This window comes from Alligator mississippiensis, chromosome 2, assembly GCF_030867095.1.
Source record: "Alligator mississippiensis isolate rAllMis1 chromosome 2, rAllMis1, whole genome shotgun sequence".
Lineage (NCBI taxonomy): Eukaryota > Metazoa > Chordata > Crocodylia > Alligatoridae > Alligator > Alligator mississippiensis.
This window is the reverse complement of record NC_081825.1, coordinates 177,782,760-177,799,577: the sequence shown is the minus strand read 5'-3', so window position 1 is coordinate 177,799,577 and position 16,818 is coordinate 177,782,760. Positions and strand designations below refer to the sequence as shown.

Here is a 16,818-nt window from a genome sequence, read left to right as displayed (position 1 = left end):
CATCCATAGTTCCTGAAGCAAAATTTCCCTTCGTGCCTATCCAGCCAGCTTCCTTGTTCCCTACACTCCACTGGCCACCCAGACCCAACCTTTAAAGAGCATGGCTGGCTCTACAACACTCCCCTTCTTCCTTGTACCAGAGATATAGCAGGAAGTTGGCCAGATCTCCTTGACAGCAGTTGCAGCCCCTTCCTGATCCTTTCCTCCCAGCCCAGCCTCACCTACTCCCAGTGCCTTCTTGCTAAAGAGGGTGAGAGAGCAGGTAATGAGAGAGTTAATACCAGCCACTGCTGCATGTGCCACCTGTTTGGAGTTTCCCAGTGGGTCCAGGAGCAGTGGCTGAAGAGGAGGAAAGGTCACAGACGCCGCAGCCTGTCGGTACGACACGACACACTGCACAGCGTAGGCAGCACAGAATTTTAACGAACGATTATGTTCTTCTGTCAGGCTAAATTTAGAAGCAAAACCAAGAAGGTGAAACCCTTTCACCTTCTCCAAAAATGCAACTGAAATGTCTGCAGCCAGCTTCCTGCTCGTGCCAGGTCTCAGACCTGCGTTACAGTCTGTTCAGGGAGGCTGGGACAAGCTGGGACTCTCCTCTCCCACCCCCAAGCTATGGTCTCTCTGTCTAGTGAGGAGGTTGATCTATTGATAGCATGTGGAGGCTGGGGGTGACCTGCAAAATACTTGATGAGACAAGCTGTTTTGGTCTCTGGCCCGGTCGCCAGCTTGCAGTTCTGGCTCATGTACCGTGCCCACAGGAACAAGTGGATGTCTGGCATCCCGCTTCCCCCTATCTGTTTCTTCTCATATAGGGTCTTCCTTGCCACCTTCTTCATTCTGGATACCCAGAAGAAAACTCACATGGCTCTCTGGATTTTGTAGGTAATCTGCTTTGGAGTGGGGAAGACCAGTGCGGTATACAGAAGCACTAGTAGCATTGCTGCCTTCATGAGCGCCATGTGCCACCCCATGGAGAGGTGGCACGCATGCTACAGACTCAACCTCTGGTTCACCTTGGCCTCCTTCTTCTCCCAGGCCCTCCTTCTGTTCAGCTCAGGGTCGAACTCCACCCCGAGGATCTTAACCCCCTTGTGGGGGACTGAGACCCCCAGGGACTCCAGGTCCCTGAGCTTGCCCATGTCCAGGCAGGTGCTTTTGCTCACGTTGAGCTTGGCCCCACTGCCACTTCATAAACCCATGTGTGCCACGGGGCTCTTTCTACTGCACAGTAATTCTGGCACAGGATGTTCAAGTCATCCATGTAGGCTAGGACCTTGGTCTCTTCCTTGCTTCCTCTGGGTATCTGGACTCCGTGCATCCCAGGGTCCTGCCTGATGCGGTGGGCCAGGGGTTCAATGGCGCAGATGAATAGGATTGGGGAGAGCGGACCCCCAACTCTATCGTGATCCGCACACTCAAGAACCCATTGACAAGCACCTCGCTCCTTACCTCCGTGTACAACATCCATATCCAGCCAGTGAAGGTCGAGGGGACACCCATTCGCTTCAGTTTCTTAAAGAGAAATCAGTGTGACACTGTCATAGGCCTTTTCCAGGTTCAGGTTCAGCACCGCCACCTTCTGGCCTCTATCCCATTCCAGTTCGAGTGAGTCCCTCAGTTGCAGCAGGGCTCCATATATCCGGCATCCTGGTACCACACACAAGTGATCCTCATGAATGAGGAACCTAGGACAGATTTAAATTGCTCGGCCAAGACTTTGGCAAGAAGCTTATAGTCAAAGTTCAGGAGGGTGATGGGCCTCCAGTTCCTCAACTCTTCCCTCGTACCCTTCTTGTGCAAGAGGGTCATGAGTCCCTGTTCCATCCCAGCCCCCTCTGCTCCTTTCCAGCTGTCCTCCCATTTCAGCCTGGATTGTGAGGAGGCAGTGGTCCAAGAAACAGACAGACGTGAAGAGGGCTTCCCTTGCCTCCCACTCCTTGGGGAGGAAGACAAAGTCTATCTGGGTTTTGGTTTTCCCTGCTGGGTCCACTTGGGTGAAATTTCCCCCAGGGCCTTGGGCTCCTTTTCCAGTGTCTCCTAGGCTGTGGTCCTTAACCAGCTGTTGCAGTTGCCTGGAGGATCTGTCCATGCCTACCCTCTGGGCACTGCTGACTCTGTTGCCCTCACTGATGGCACAGTTGAAGTCCCCTGCGATGATTACCAGCTGGCCGCTTGGCCACATTTTCTAGAAACTCACACCTTGCTTTTGTGTGGCCTGGCTTGTATACGCACAGAACTTCAAAACCTGTCCCATTTGCTTCTGTGGTGGCTTGCTCCTGTCCTGTTCCCTACAGGACCCCCTGCTAGGGGAGACTGGGGCTAGATTGGGGCTAGCTGAGAGCCCCCTTCACAGCCAGTGCTCATGGTCCACTCCCTACAACATCCCCTACTGCAGAAGATCAGGGCTAGAGTAGCTGAGAGCTCCCTCCGCAGGCAGCCCTAGTGTCCCACTCCACACAGTGCTGCCTGCTGGGAGACATAGGGACCAGCCTGGCTGAGCGCTCCCCGGTTGTAGTGCTCACACCCTAAATCCTCTAGTGACTTGCCTTCCTCTTCTCTCAGGCTTGCTGTGCGTGGGTGTCTCGGTGCAGCCATCAGACACCCTGTGATTGGGGTACCTTGTGCATTTGCTTGAGAGGGCTGAAAGGATGGGAAGGATTCTGCCCCTTTCTCCACCTGGCCCAGGGCTTCTTTGTTGCCCACCCTGAAGCCCAAGCCCTTTCCAGATCCAGTGCTGGCAGAAAGAAATGGACAGTCTCTAATGGCCCTCCCCACTCTCCTGCCAGGAACCCTCTCCAACATACCTCCCTTCCCACCAAGGCTGTGACTGAGAGAGGAGCTGTACCCACCCCCTGCATTCCTGTCCAAGGCCATCTGCCTTAGGCCATCCTGATTTACGCCAGCTGAGGGTCTGGTTCTCCAGGCCCTTCCAAAAGGCTCCACCCGCCTTCCTACACTGGTGGGTCAGTCACAAGCCACAGCAAAGTGCAGGCAGTATCTAGGCAGCTCAGGCCTGTGACTGAAGATCAGGCTCCCTGGAGTCAGAGCTGTCCCTGAGGGTGTTCTGACTGGGCTGGGGGTAGGAGGGTCTGACCACTGTATGCCAGCAAGTCAAGTTCATCCATCCCTTCTCTTCCAGCACCCTGTTAATCAGCATCTGTAGAGGGGTGAGGCAGGTTCCTTACCCTGGACTGCCTACACCATGTGCACACCATTATCCTACCCCCATCTCAGGCCCCCTTTGGGCAAGAGACCCTGACTTCAGAGTTGCCCAGCCAGGACCATCCCCAGCTGCCTCATGCAGACACTAAAAGCAAATGCTATTGGCCAAAAGCCAAGGGCGGCGGGGTGCATAGCAAAGGCAAAATAGATGTGTCTAAATAGCAAAGTGGCTAGATTTGCACTAAGGAAAGGGAAGCCCACCTGGTGTGACACAGGAAAAAGTCCCTGGTCTGTACATCAGTGACAAAGCTGGGACTCTTTGTCATCTAAAGGAGGATGTGTGTTTGCCTCAGATTGGCCTGCTGGGCCAAATTCAGCCCTGGCATAAGTACAGAGGTTACATCCAGGCAATGGGGGTGAAATTCAGCTTTCTATATGAGGCAGGGGTCACATCTTCTTTGCCCTCCCCAAAAGCTCATCCCTTTGCAACCATGGCAACTAATAACCCATTATACCGTCTGCCCTGAATCGCTTTCATCTGACCCCTGTTCTCCAGTGGGAATGACAGCAGCAATGTTAAATCCCTGTGACTAATGCCACTGGGGAAGTCACTGCTCTCTTTGATGTCCTTGAAGTCTGGTTAGGTAGCAAGGGGCACAAAGGAAACTCTTCTCTCCCCGTGGGCTGCTTCAGGGGAGCAGAGCTGAATTATGGACCAGGCTCTAGATTTGACCATGATTATGGATGTGGTGTTGAGCTGAACGACATGGGACGTGTTCTTCAGTTTAGAGCGGGAGTCAGGTGCCCTTCTGGCCGGAGTCTGAGACCTCAGTGGCCAGGAATAGTTTGAGTGATGGGATTGGCTGGAGGCTGAGTTGGCAGAGACTGTGGCTCCCTCACACCTGACCAGATCTGTTAATGGAGCTTGCCAGAGCCGTGGGCTGCTGTGGCAACATCTGCTCCAGTCCACGACCCAGAGAATTTCCAGGGCAAAGCTGAGGTGTCTCTGGAACCTGAATGCATCAGCTGATGCAGATTCCTCACTCCACAGGCCAGGCCAGCAAACCCAGCGCTGTTGAACAAGTGTATGCATGGATCTCTTCTGTCACATCGGCAGAGCCTGCAGCCTGTCTCCAGCCGTGGGGGAAGGGAGAGGACAGAAGTGGGAAATGGAGTGTCTTTGGCACACCCAGCAGGTCTTGTGAGGAGCACAAGCCTGTGCCTTGCAGCCAACAAAGGTGACAAAGTCTCTAGGTCGCACTGCCTGAAATGATGTTGGCAAAGGTTCTCAGCTCAGCTGGGTCCTGACAGGAGCTCTCCAAGGTTCTGGAATTCACAGCGGCCAGTTCCAAAATTAGCCAGACAGCCTTCCAAGGAGCATTCAGGGACACAGACATGCCTGCAAAGGACATTTGCAAATTCTAGGCCAAATTCTTCCTGAGGTGATGACTCCCCAAAGTGAGGAGATGGAGAACATCTGTTTCTCACATACACCCTTGTCTCTGCCTGCACGACCTCCAAAAATCTCTCCCCTGCCAGATCATTGCACACAAGAGGTTCCCTTTGTTCATTCTCAGGCCTTTTCTTAGCTCAAGCTGGCTGGATTACCCCACCTAACTGTAGCTACATCAAGCACCCTCAGCAAGTAATGCTTGCATGCAGCTGCCCAGGGATAAGAGAAATACTGTGGTTGGGGTAAGAAGTGGCAGGGAGAGGGGGTGTCTGTAAAGGTTCATGTTTGACACTACTAGTTATACCTCCCAGCCTGACCCTGCTCAGGATGTCATATTTGACTGTTGTCCCCTTAGTTCAGTCCTTTCCTGATGGCTCTCTGAATGCCACCCCCATTCTAAGTACAAACCATAGCCACTCTTGTACTGGCCTCTGACTTCCTTTCAGACCTGGCTCCCTTTAGATCCTTCACACCTGCTGCTTTGCTGTTCTTGTCATCCATCCCTTATCCAGATCTGAATCCACTCCCAGTACTCACACCCACCCTCAGGCTAGATCCAAAATTCTCCCTGTCCCTCAGGCTGCCTTATCCCTCTCTGTCACCACACCCCACAATCCAGATCCAAATTCCTGCATTGTCACACCTCTTAGCAGCTATCCCACTTCCTGTCATTCCTTCCCACCCACCCCTCAATGGAGAGCAACCAGATGCTGAAGAGCACTCAGCAAGGAAGGGCTTTCTCTCTGCACCTGGGCGGGATAGCTTCATCTGATAATTGTTCACTAATTAGCATTAATTGTGCTCTTGTCTGCCCTGGAATCATGCAGCACGTTGAACCTGCCATCGGAAATCACAACAAAGTGCCCTTATTATCAAGACCCAATTAGGAACAAATGCACACTTCATTATCTTATGACTTTAATTTTTTGTTACTGTGAACTTAATTAATTAAAGTTCAATTAATCCTAAAATTGCCTCCCCTGTTGCAGATATGATGGGGTGAGAAAAGGGAGGGGGCAGGGCTCAAGGACACACGCTTCCTAGTGCTCTTTTAGTATCCTGGTGCACAACACCACACTGGTGCCAACATCCTTTATCAAGCTGTGGCATGATGGTCCATTGGGGGGATCTCTGTGTTGGGGTGCTCTCTCCCTGTTTTAGATGTCAGGGGGGACACCCCAGAAATTGGGAGAAGGTTCCTAATTTGCTTGTGGGGCAGGGAGGGTATAATGATGAAAACCAGGAAAGCAGCTTCCAAGAAAGGTAGACCAGGAACCCCCAGGGGTAAAACTAGATCATCTCAAAACTTACCTGCCAATTGAGGGCACAGGTTTCAACCATAGCCTCAGGCAAGGACTGTGTCTTGAAATCCAGTAGCTGTACATTCACCTGTACATTCCCTTCTCCCTGCAGATCTAGATGGCACCACTGAAAGCCCTTGCTAACGCCATCAGCAGCAAGCCCAACAGCTGCTTCCTGAACTTAACTTCCTCTCCTCTTTTTATTCCTAGGGTAAACGTTACAAGAACTCCCTGGAGACGGTGGGGACCCCAGACTCCAGCCGAGGCCGAAGTGAGAAGAAAACCATCAAGTAGGTGCCACGGGAAAGCGCAGGAGGGGATGGAGGCTTGAGGCACAGCTGTGGGACATGGTCACTGCAGCAGGAGGCTTCCCAGGAGCAGGAATTTCAGCTCAAGGAGGGTGCTGGACCACACACTCTGTGCCCCAAACCCTCGATATCCCGATACATTACACCACCACATTGCCATATTGCCTGTTCCCCACAATGTCACCACATGTACAGTGCCCCCACAAAGCCTCAACATCTCTCAGGCTGCCCCCCCCCCAAACTCCACCGCATGTCCTCAGCACTCTGCAACCATCCAATATCCACATATACTCTGCTCCTCCTACATCCCTGCTCTCACACAGTTGAAAAGCCCCCTAACACTCTACATACCCTGTACTACCACCCCTAATCACTGCCACATTCTCAACAAAACACACCTCACAGACTTTGTCCCCTCACACTCCCTGCCCCTATAGTCTTAGCATCCCACAAGTATCCCCACACATTCTGCTTCCCCATTCTCATTAAAAAATTAGGCAACTGTGATGTCAATGCTTACACAGTCATATGGGTCACTAGTTGGCTGGAAGGCCGCCCCCAGAGAGTGGTGGTGGACGGGACATTTTCGACCTGGAGGAATGTGGGCAGTGGGGTTTCCCAGGGTTCGGTCCTCAGGCCCGCACTGTTCAACATCTTCATCAGCGACTTGGACGCGACGGTGAAAAGTACCTTGTTCAAATTTGCAGATGACACTAAGATGTGGGGAGAAGTGGGCACGCTAGAGGAAAGGGACAGACTGCAACTAGATCTGGACAGGTTACAGGGGTGGGCAGATGAGAACAGGATGAGTTTCAACACTGACAAGTGCAAGGTACTGCACCTGGGGAGGAAGAAACAGCAGGAGACCTACAGGCTGGGGAACTCCCTTCTTGTCAGTGCAGAGGCAGAAAAGGATCTTGGAGTCATTATTGATTCCAAGATGAACATGGGCCGCTGATGTGAGGACATGGTCAGGAAAGCTAACTGCACCTTGCCATGCATCCACAGATGCATCACGAGCAGGCACAAGGAGGTGATCCTCCCCCTCTGTACAACACTGGTCAGGCTGCAGTTGAAGTAGTAACTATGTCCAGTTCTGGGCACTTCACTTCAGGAGGGATGTGGCCAGCATTGAGAGGGTCCAGAGGAGGGCCACCTGCGTGATCAGGGGCAGCAAGGCAGGCCCTATGAGAGAAGGCTACGGGACCGGAACCTGTTCAGCCTCCACAAGAGAAGGCTGAGAGGGGATGTGGTGGCCGTCTATAAACTGGCCAAGGGGGACCAGCAGGCAATGGGAGAGTCCCTGTTCCCCCGAGTACTACCGGGTATAACAAGGAATAATGGCCATAAGTTGACTGACAGTAGATTCAGGCTAGATATAAGGATGCACTACTTCACAGTCAGGCTGGCTAGGAGCTGGAACCAACTCCCAAGAGAAGTGCTTGCTCCTACCCTGGGGGTCTTCAAAAGGAGGCTAGACAATCACCTACCCGGGGTTGTTTGACCCCAGTACTCTTTCCTGCCCATGGCAGGGGGTCGGACATGATGATCTACTCAGGTCCCTTCCAACCCTACCAACTATGAAACTACACCCTACACTCTCAGTCAGTGTCAACACCAAACACCCTCACACACCCTCAACACTCACCTCCTCACAGACATTGTACATTCATGAACTCTGCCTGTGCACACACATGCAAACATACACATACACTGCTTCAATAGCTCACAGACATGCCACATGCTCTGTTCCCTGTACACTTCACCATATATTCACTCAACTCAACACCAAATGCCTCACATACCCTAGTTCCACTCCAAACAGCCCCATACAGCCCCAGCATCCTGGTTCCCAAAAGATTTGACTGTCAAATAGCCTGCATCTCCTCAACTGCAAATACACTGTCTCAGCACTCCCCAGGCACCTATAAACTCAGTTTACTTTTATACAGGCGGTTCTAACTGCACACAAAGAAGTCTGCTTTCCTACCCCTGTGCAGGAGGAGGCATCAGAGGCACTACATCCTCCATCTGCTCCACCATCAGATACCCCCAGTATTGACTTCATACCCCTTCCTCAGTGAGATACTTCATATAGTCCCCAAATACCAAACACCCTCAAACCCTATGGCCCCAAACCATCCCACAAAACTAACACTATTGACCCCTCACATTCCCTTTTACCACAAGTGCCTCACACACCTACTTACCCATACCCTTCACTACTAAATACTCACACATTCACTACTCCAGCCCTACAGCTCAGACCATGTATCCCCACACTACTTTTACACATGCACACACACACACACACACACACACACACAAACAGCCTCAGTGTCTTGCTCCCGTAACACACAGCCCCATCATCACCAGTTGGACTTCAGCTGTACAACTTTGTGTGTACCTCTGGCAACACCTCACAGACTGCCCTCCACCTTCTTCCCTGGCCCACAGCACACCCCAGTGCACATATGTTGGTCTCAGCTTTCCAGTGCTGCTCCAACATGCTGGCTTTGAGTGAACAAGAGAGCCAGTGAATGCTTTGTGTTTCTCCCCATCCCTCCCTGGGCAGCAGGAAATTACCTCCCAGGAGTCCTGGTGGCTGTCCTCAATGCTCTGTTTCCTCAACGTGGGCAAAGTCAAAGCCTTTGGGCACTAATCCCAGGCATCATTGGCTTCATTGTCCCAGATGAACCATTGTCTGCGATTTATTGTCTGTTTGCACAACAGCACCCAAATCCATCCCTTTCTCCAACCCTGGCCATTCTGCCTGGAGAGGAGGAGACACATCAGAGTCCTCTCTGTCTCCCAGAAGGAGATGGAGATCCCCTCAGCCCCATAATGGAAACTGGAGGTACCTCTGTGCCACAGAAGGAGGGGGCCTCTGCGGGCCCATTTCTCACATCATTTGGGTCATGGACATTTCTGTGACTTCTCACTCATATACCCAGCCTTTTCACTCTGTGATGTGCTCTGGGCCAAGGCTGTTGGAGGGTACAGGCCAGAAGACGTTTCTTAGAGCCTGGCCTTGGCTGGGCTCTGCAGCCTCACAGTATTTAGAAAACAACATGGCATCAGAAGACATAGCGGCTTGCCCTCCACATGGAGTGGTCTGCACTCCAGCTTTCTGGAGGCACAGAGCTGAGAGCTGTGCTGGCAGATGGGCTGCACACTCATGGCTGAGAAAGCCTCCTGGAATGTATGCAATGGAGAGGAGGGCATATCTGTGAGGAGAAGGGACCAGTGCTGGCAAGGGCATGCTGCAGCATCACACCATGGGGCAGTGCCGCACAATTGGCCCATATGGGGAAATTAGTCCTCCCCCAGGGCTTGCAAACAAAGCTTGACCTGAGGGTGAAGACGAGCTTATCCCCACCCGCTCCAGTAGAAGCAGACTACTGGAAACTTGGCATCCCTTGATCTTTGGTCTTTGCATCTGGGTGTAGGGCTCACTGGGAGGACATTGTCCTGGGTAGATAGATGGTTTGGTGAACGGGCTCTTGTCCTGGTGCAGCATGAAGAAAGAATCCTTGTTGGTCTGGTCCTCCAGATTGAGCTGTAAACCTTCACTGACAGAATGGCTACAGAGGCCTGTCACTTCTCCTTCCATTGCTGCCAAGGCTTTGTGGTACTCTGTGGAGAGAGCTGAGGCAGGGCCTCCACCTCATCCCATTATGACCAGGGCTGTCCCTCCAGGGCTGCTGTTACTGTGCTATTCTGGCTGGTGGATAAGAGAGGGAGGAAGGAAGGGAGGGTGTGCATGGGATCCTTGGCTGGATGGGGCCTTGCCTTATATCAGCCCACAGCTGTCACTGCCAGTCATTACGAGTACCTGTCGGGTGCTACAGTCGTGGTGGGTAGCACATGGGCTGCTGAGGACTGTGGTGATGGGAGGATAGGGTCAAAGGGGTGTCACTCTGGCCTTGTTGCTCACTGAGGAGTCATGTGTGGATTGCCTTCCCCAGAGAGGAGCCACTCCAGGGCCAGTGAGGGAAATAGGAGAGAGATGAAGAGAGGCAGACATCAGGGGAGGCTGCCCCTTCCCTCCCAAATACTCTGCCCTCCACCCAAAGCACTCTATCTTCCATTCCAAATGCTCCCCCGCCACCTCCCCCCAGCACCTTCTGCCTTCCCTGGAGGACAGTGCATCCTCTCCCCTCTTTCCTGGGACTCAGGGGCTCACTTTCATATAGTCATGCTAGTCCCAGCACCAGGAGAGGCCTCTCTGGGGGGCTTGCTCTCCAACCTTCAAGTGGCTGGTATGTCAGTCAGAGAGGCTTTGTCTCCCTCCCTTCTTCTCTTCCCTTTTCCCTCCCCTCCTTCCATTTCTCCCCGTTGCCTACTCCTCCCCTTTCTCTTTCTCTCTTTTTTCCTCCCTACCCCCTCCTCCTTGCCCTGCTCTTCTCTCCATCTGGTGGTGAGCGAGCCTGGCGCTCCCAGGTGAAAAGCAGCAGCTCTCCCCTCCGACCCCCCTGGGTTGCCCGCCACCCCCCTCTTGTAGGCCTTTCATCTCCTTCTTTGTGTTTTGAAAAGGCCTGTATGAATCCGTTTCATGCTGGAGCCGTAGGAGGGCTGGAGGAATTAATGAGGGGAGCTGGGGCTGAGTGCAGGCATGCAGCCTACCAAGGGCTTTTGAAGTCTTTGATAAATTTGCCGCAGTACCACTTGACTTCAAAGGCACTGCTTGCTGCTCTCACGTGCTTGGGTTCAGAGCTGGGAAGCCATTGACAGCTTTCTGGAGTCAGGAGACAGTGGTTAGACCTGGTTCCCATCTTATCTCTCTGTGGTGTCAAGTGACCTATTTAGAGTCAAAGAACCGTACAAGGAGGTTAAGTCACAAGGCACCCCCGCCCCTGCCCCTGCCATCTCCCCAGCTCCCTCTACACTGCCAGGTAAAGAAATAAAGCAGGGGTTTGCAGAGTCCAACCATCAGGGGCCTACTGATCAATGCCACAAAGGGATAGCCTAGGTCCAGAGCTTTTAGGAGGGGAGGGGTTCACATTAGGAGCAGGGAATTAATAGTTTGGGATCTTGCAGGGAGGGAGTTGCACATCTGGACTGGGGGTGTCAGCAACTTTGGATCCTGCAGTGAGGGAGTCACACATCATGAATAAACTGTCATGATCTGTGGGTCCTCCAGAAAGGGGTTGCACACCTGTGGCCAGGTGCCAGTAGGTCTGGACCCTGCAGAGAATGCTCCCCATTGCCCCCCATCTGCAGCAGGGAGTTTTTCAGTGATTCACTCTCCCAGGTTCTCCATTCCTGCTGTGTTGAAATGAGTCCCAGTGATGGGACTCTCAGGGTGAAAGGCAGAGACTCAGAACCCTCCCCTGAAACCATCCACTCTCCCTTGCAGGTGATTTTTTACTGGTAAGTGGCAGATTTCAGTCCTGTGTTTCTCTTAGCTTGTGCCCATAGGCACACAAATTCCCTTCTCTGCCCGTTCCTGGTGGGGTGCCATATTTCAGAGAACATCTCACAGTGGTGGCTGAGCCAGGCTAAGTAAACTCCTGCCCACTGCTTCATGGAGACCACTGAGGGACATCCCTGTGGATCAGAACCTGCCCTTAGCTCTCAACATTGGCAGGTATCTTAGAGTCTTTTCAGCCTGCCTATCCCATTTCCTCCCACCCTTTGTGGTCTGGGTGTTGAATCCCATTAGGCCAGCTCCCTCTAGTTGTTAGGGTTACATTTGCCATGGCAGCTGCTGGAAGAAGTCAAGGACTCTGCCACCATCTCAGATCTAAGAGAATATGTCTAGTGCAGTCACCAGCTCTTGTGATTTTAGTGTGAGTCGCAAGATGATATAGTGTTTTTTCAGTGGCCCCAGCTCCTGGAGTCATGTGATTTGTGTGACTTTCAGCTTCCTTTTAAAGCCCAAGTTTAAAAGTTTTAAAGTCCCTAGCCCTTATGGTTGCTGACAGCAGCTTGAAAGTACAAATGCTAGAGGTCTGATGCTCTCAAATTTTGCATTTTCCAAAAACCTTGCCTTTCTAAGCCGGTCTCATGAATATGGGGTCAGCTTTTCATTTTTAATGGCATGGAGTCAGCAGTAATTCTACTATTCATGGCAGTGAGGTGCTTGAGGAGGTGGCCAGCACAGGAGCCAGGTTAGCCTGGAAGCGGTTCCCCAAGAGCAGGGCTGAAAACAAGGAAGGATGTAACAGGCTGTGGCACCCAGCAGCACTTCCTTTAACCCATGCTCCATCTCTCTCTCTCCTACCAGCTTTTCAAGGCACCTGCTTCTGTCTTTCTGCAGCTCTTCCTCTCACTGTCCCCCCTGTCCATCCTTCCTCAATGTGTGCGTGGGGGTGTGCGTGTGGCGGATGGACACCACTACAGCCATGGCTTCTCTCCCACAGGTGGAATCGGCATCCGTCTCCATTCGCCCCCCCCACACCTGGCTGTCTGGTTTTCTTGGGGGCGGTGATTTTTTTATTTTCTTCTCCTTCCTCCCCTCGCAGGAATTCAGATTCTCTCTCTTGTATTTCCCTTTTCTTTCTCCCCTCTTCTCCCGCCGATCTAGTGATCTAGACAGAGACTTTTGGAATAACAATGACAACACAGTGCAGCAGAAATGGAGTTCCTACCCTCCCAAGGAGTTTATACTAAACATTTCACCTTACGCCCCATACGGTGATCCACGGCTTTCCCTCAAGTGAGTTTCTCTTTACCTGGTTTGATCATGTGTAGTGAGTATATGCACAACCACCTTCCTCTCCCCGCTCCCCTCCTCCACCTTTCTCCTCTTCACTCTACCTCCTCTCCCCACACACTCCACCCCCATGGGCAGATGACCATGGAGACGAGCAACCCCTCCTGCCCTTTCCCCTTCCTTCCCCACCCCTTCCTCAGCGCTTCCCAACCACTGGTATGCACGCACTGGAGCTATCACACCAGGCTGGTTCACCAGGCTCACCACCTCTCCCCCGCAACTAGACCTGGGTCCTGGCACTGGTGAAGTCTAAGGTAATGTTACCAATGGGTTTGATGGCACCAGAACTGGACTCATGACCAGGAACCCTGGCCTCATGCCCTGCTGCCTCATGACTGGGGGGGTTTGGCCTGAGCTTCTGGGTTTCATCACCCAGTCCTCACCACTGCCAATGGAGAGCTCCATTGACACGGGTGAGCTTGAGCCTGGGCCCTTCACCAGTGAGACCAGAACGGCTGCCCAAATGGGTTGGGAACCATTGCATCAGCGACATCCTCCGTGAGGCTAGCGCTGCCCTCCGTGCCAGGTCCCCTCGGCTCTCCCTGCCCCACCCAGTGCCCCCACTCCTCTGCAGCATAGGATGGGGTTGCGCGTTTTGGTCACCCTCTCAGCGTGTACTCTGCATTTGCACTGTGTGGTGGTGATGATGGTGCTGGTAAGCTCTCACTAACATGGCTTTTCTCTCCCTCTGCCTGTGCAGTGCCTCTCCTAACAGTTTTCTCCATTGTTTAACCCCTCGTTGTCTATGGGATAATGTAATTTTGCCGCCATCATAAACTCACAACCGAGCTGGGGCCGCCTGTTGTTTTTTCTCTCTCTCTCCACTCCCTGTGCCAAAGGTTTGCCCTCAGCCCCTTCTTTTGCAGTGCTGATGTCTCTCTCTCTCTCTCTCACTGTCTGTCTGTCTCTTGTCTGTCTGTCTCTCTCCTTCTCTCTCCCTCTTTCTCTCTCTCTCTCTTTCTCCCCCTCTCCCCATGTGGCCTCCTCCCTGCCACGCCCTGCCACCCCCTTCGTGTCTGTCCTGGGGGGTATGGCCCGCCGGCCCGCCCCAGTGGCTCCCTGCTGTCGGGCGCTAAGTTGGCTGCCTCTGCCACGGCGGGGTTGGCGGGGGAGCGAGAAGGACGCCTGGGGGAGAAGCAGCAGCTCCGAGAGGACGGCATGAAGAGCAGCCTGTCTGCCCACAGCGACCCCAGCAATGGGAAGGCGGGGAAAGGCCGATGGCACACGGTGCAGAGCCACCTAGCAGCAGGGAAGCTCAGCCTATCCAAGTGAGTGAGAACGGCCCTGATTGCCCCGCGCTGCCCTACCAGGATGGCCTCAATGCCTGGCTGCCTGAGGGGATGTGCTTTCCCCCACAATGGGGTCAAGCTGGGGTGGGGGGAGGCCAGGAAAGTGTGGACGGGAGCAAACATTTTGCTGCATGAAGGGGTTAATGCCCCGGTCAGATTGAGCAGGAGAGCCTGGAATGGAGGAGGTAGCATGAGACACATGCCCACCCAGCAGGGATGTTGCCCCAGTCCAAGATGAGGTCATTCTCAACCTATCCATCCATAACGATTGTTATCTGTGTTGCCTTAATGCCTTGGGGCTCCACTGGGCTAGACACTGCCAAAAGGACAGAGAGGAAGTCTCTGCTCTTAGGGGCTTACAGTCTATAGCTGTCCAACTGGAGACAACAGGTGGATACAGGACTCAGTCCATCAGTTGTCTTGGTTGAGTTTTGCAAGGAAGGAACTGAAGGAGGATGACGTTTGCAGACAGTGAAAGGGAGCTTGTGTGAGGCCCATCAGAGGAAGGAGCATGAAGGGGCTTGTTTGAATGCTTAACATGAGTGGCAGAGGGAAGATTGATGGGAGCCAATGTCTGTTTAATGTGTGAGAAGCAATAGGCAGGGTGTGGATAGACCAAGAAAAGCCTTGGAGGCAACAGAGGGTCACTTGTATCTAGCAAAGGCAGCAGACAGATGGCAAGGAAGAGGATATGATCTTTGCAACTGCCTCCTAAGCAGATAGCAAGCAGGGCTAGGCTGCATTTATCAGTGGCCCAGATGCAGTGGCTTCTGAAGGCAAGACATGAGAGGATGTGGGCTTGGAGAGGCAGGCTGCCTGGGTGGACAGAAAAAGACTGGAGAAGGTGCAGGCAAGGTTTCCATGCAGCCTGGGTGTGAAAGCATAGTTGAAAGTGATACTCAGGCCACCAGCAGAGACTGGGAGGGTGGCAATATGATGATGGTGTCCATGGAAACTGAGAAACGAAGGGAAGCAGGAGGGCTTGGGGGGGACAGATTAATTAACTCAGTCACATTCTCCAAACACCTGGTGGCCGCTGCCCCCCACCCCCCCCCCCCCCGTCTCCCTGATGCCAGGTGTCTAGTTCCCCCAGCTATTCTCGCCAGCATGCCTCTGGGCTGCTCCTCTGATGTACCCTGGGGGAATTTAACCCCAGGGATGTGGCCTGCCGCCTGTACTGCTAGGAGTCTGGACTGAGGTTGCCTGACAACCACTCCATCCCTTGGAATCAGGGCTTCATTCCAGGAAGGCAGTGGGTACAAGGCAGGGGAGCAATATTTGTGCTGGGTGAGGAAGGGAAGAGGTTGCCAGGGTGCAAATCCCTCAGACTTGGGCGTGCTTCTCTGGCTCTTCCATGCTGACTAGTGCTTGGACCCGGCTCTGCTGGGGGAATGCCCCCATGGGGATTCTTGAGAAGCTGCTCTGGTTTGTGCAGGAGCAAAACTGAGTGCTCAAGAGAGAAAATTGTCGGAGAAATTGAAGAATACTAGAAATTGCCAGAGGTAGCTAAGGGCTGTTATGGCCCCCTGGGCTCCAGTCTGTGTTCAGATCTGGATCCTGCATTTAAAATTAGGCAAACCTTTGGGACCTGAAATTTCACCCACTCTCCCCAACCCTTTTGTCTGATGCCAGAGAGGGGCTAGGGGAAATCTTGAAGTCCATCAGATTTAGGGAACGTAAAGCTTTTTCAGCTTCTTGAGAACTCTTGTAACCTAAAACGGTTTGGTTAAAGATTTCAAATGAGGTCTGCAGTTGATGTAAACTAAACTCTGTTAGAGGGAGCCATATGGTTATATATGCCAGCTGAGGGCCTGGTCTCAAATTTCTAATCTCTGTTGGCTAAACTAACTTGGAGAAAGAGAATATAGACTTTGATAGCGCAGTATTTAAATCAAACGCGGTGTTGTTTTGTAATTTATTGTGTAACATGTATTATTCCGCACCGTCTAGAAATATAGCAAAATAGTCTCTCAGAAGAAAATTTATCGATCTACAGTGAATTTTTTACTGCATTGTGCTAAAGTACATTCAGGAAAAAAGGAAGGATGTTCCCAAGGCAGAATATCAAATACTTCTTAAAAAAGAATTAAAACCTTATGGTTATAAAAAAATCACTTTAAAGCCAGAAAATTGTAAGTTAAGGTTCATGTGTATAGAGAAAAGAATTCAAAGGTGTGAAGATTCAGAGATTCCAATACCTGCCATAGATATGTTGCTTCCCAGTGCCCCTGAACAATCTTACAACTGTCTTGGACAGCTTCCCTTTCTTTTATCACTTATGGGCTTCTTTTGCAGAAATCCATTTTTTGCCTTATGATGTAGAACCTGTTTTTTCACTGTATTGGAATAACATCCAGGTACAGTCCTTCCTTTGCGTTAACTTCCTGCACTGACTCACGTGCAGCGCTTGCTTTCTGCCTGCCAGATACAGACCCACAAATGCCTACTGGAGCTAAGAAGGGGCTCGGTCACCTTTACCTGTTCTGCAGAGGCCTTATTTAGATGCTCACCTACTATGCTTATGGGAGAAGAAGGGAGGGAGGATGGACAGACTGACTTTTTTTTAACTTTTTAATATTTATTA

The 16,818-nt window shown here is 52.2% G+C and overlaps 1 protein-coding gene across 5 annotated transcripts in view; it reads left to right on the top strand.

The window, feature by feature from the left end:
- Positions 1-16,818, top strand: part of SYT7 (synaptotagmin 7) — a 148,944-nt gene that overhangs the window by 75,741 nt on the left and 56,385 nt on the right. For 2 of the 5 annotated variants that reach the window (XM_059722492.1, XM_059722494.1), the window contains 3 exons: positions 6,130-6,209; positions 12,757-12,888; positions 13,998-14,213. In XM_059722492.1, the coding sequence (XP_059578475.1) occupies positions 6,130-6,209; positions 12,757-12,888; positions 13,998-14,213 (428 nt within the window). The remainder of the gene's footprint in view (positions 1-6,129; positions 6,210-12,756; positions 12,889-13,997; positions 14,214-16,818) is intronic. The other 3 variants (XM_059722493.1, XM_059722495.1, XM_059722496.1) reach the window with 2 other exon arrangements.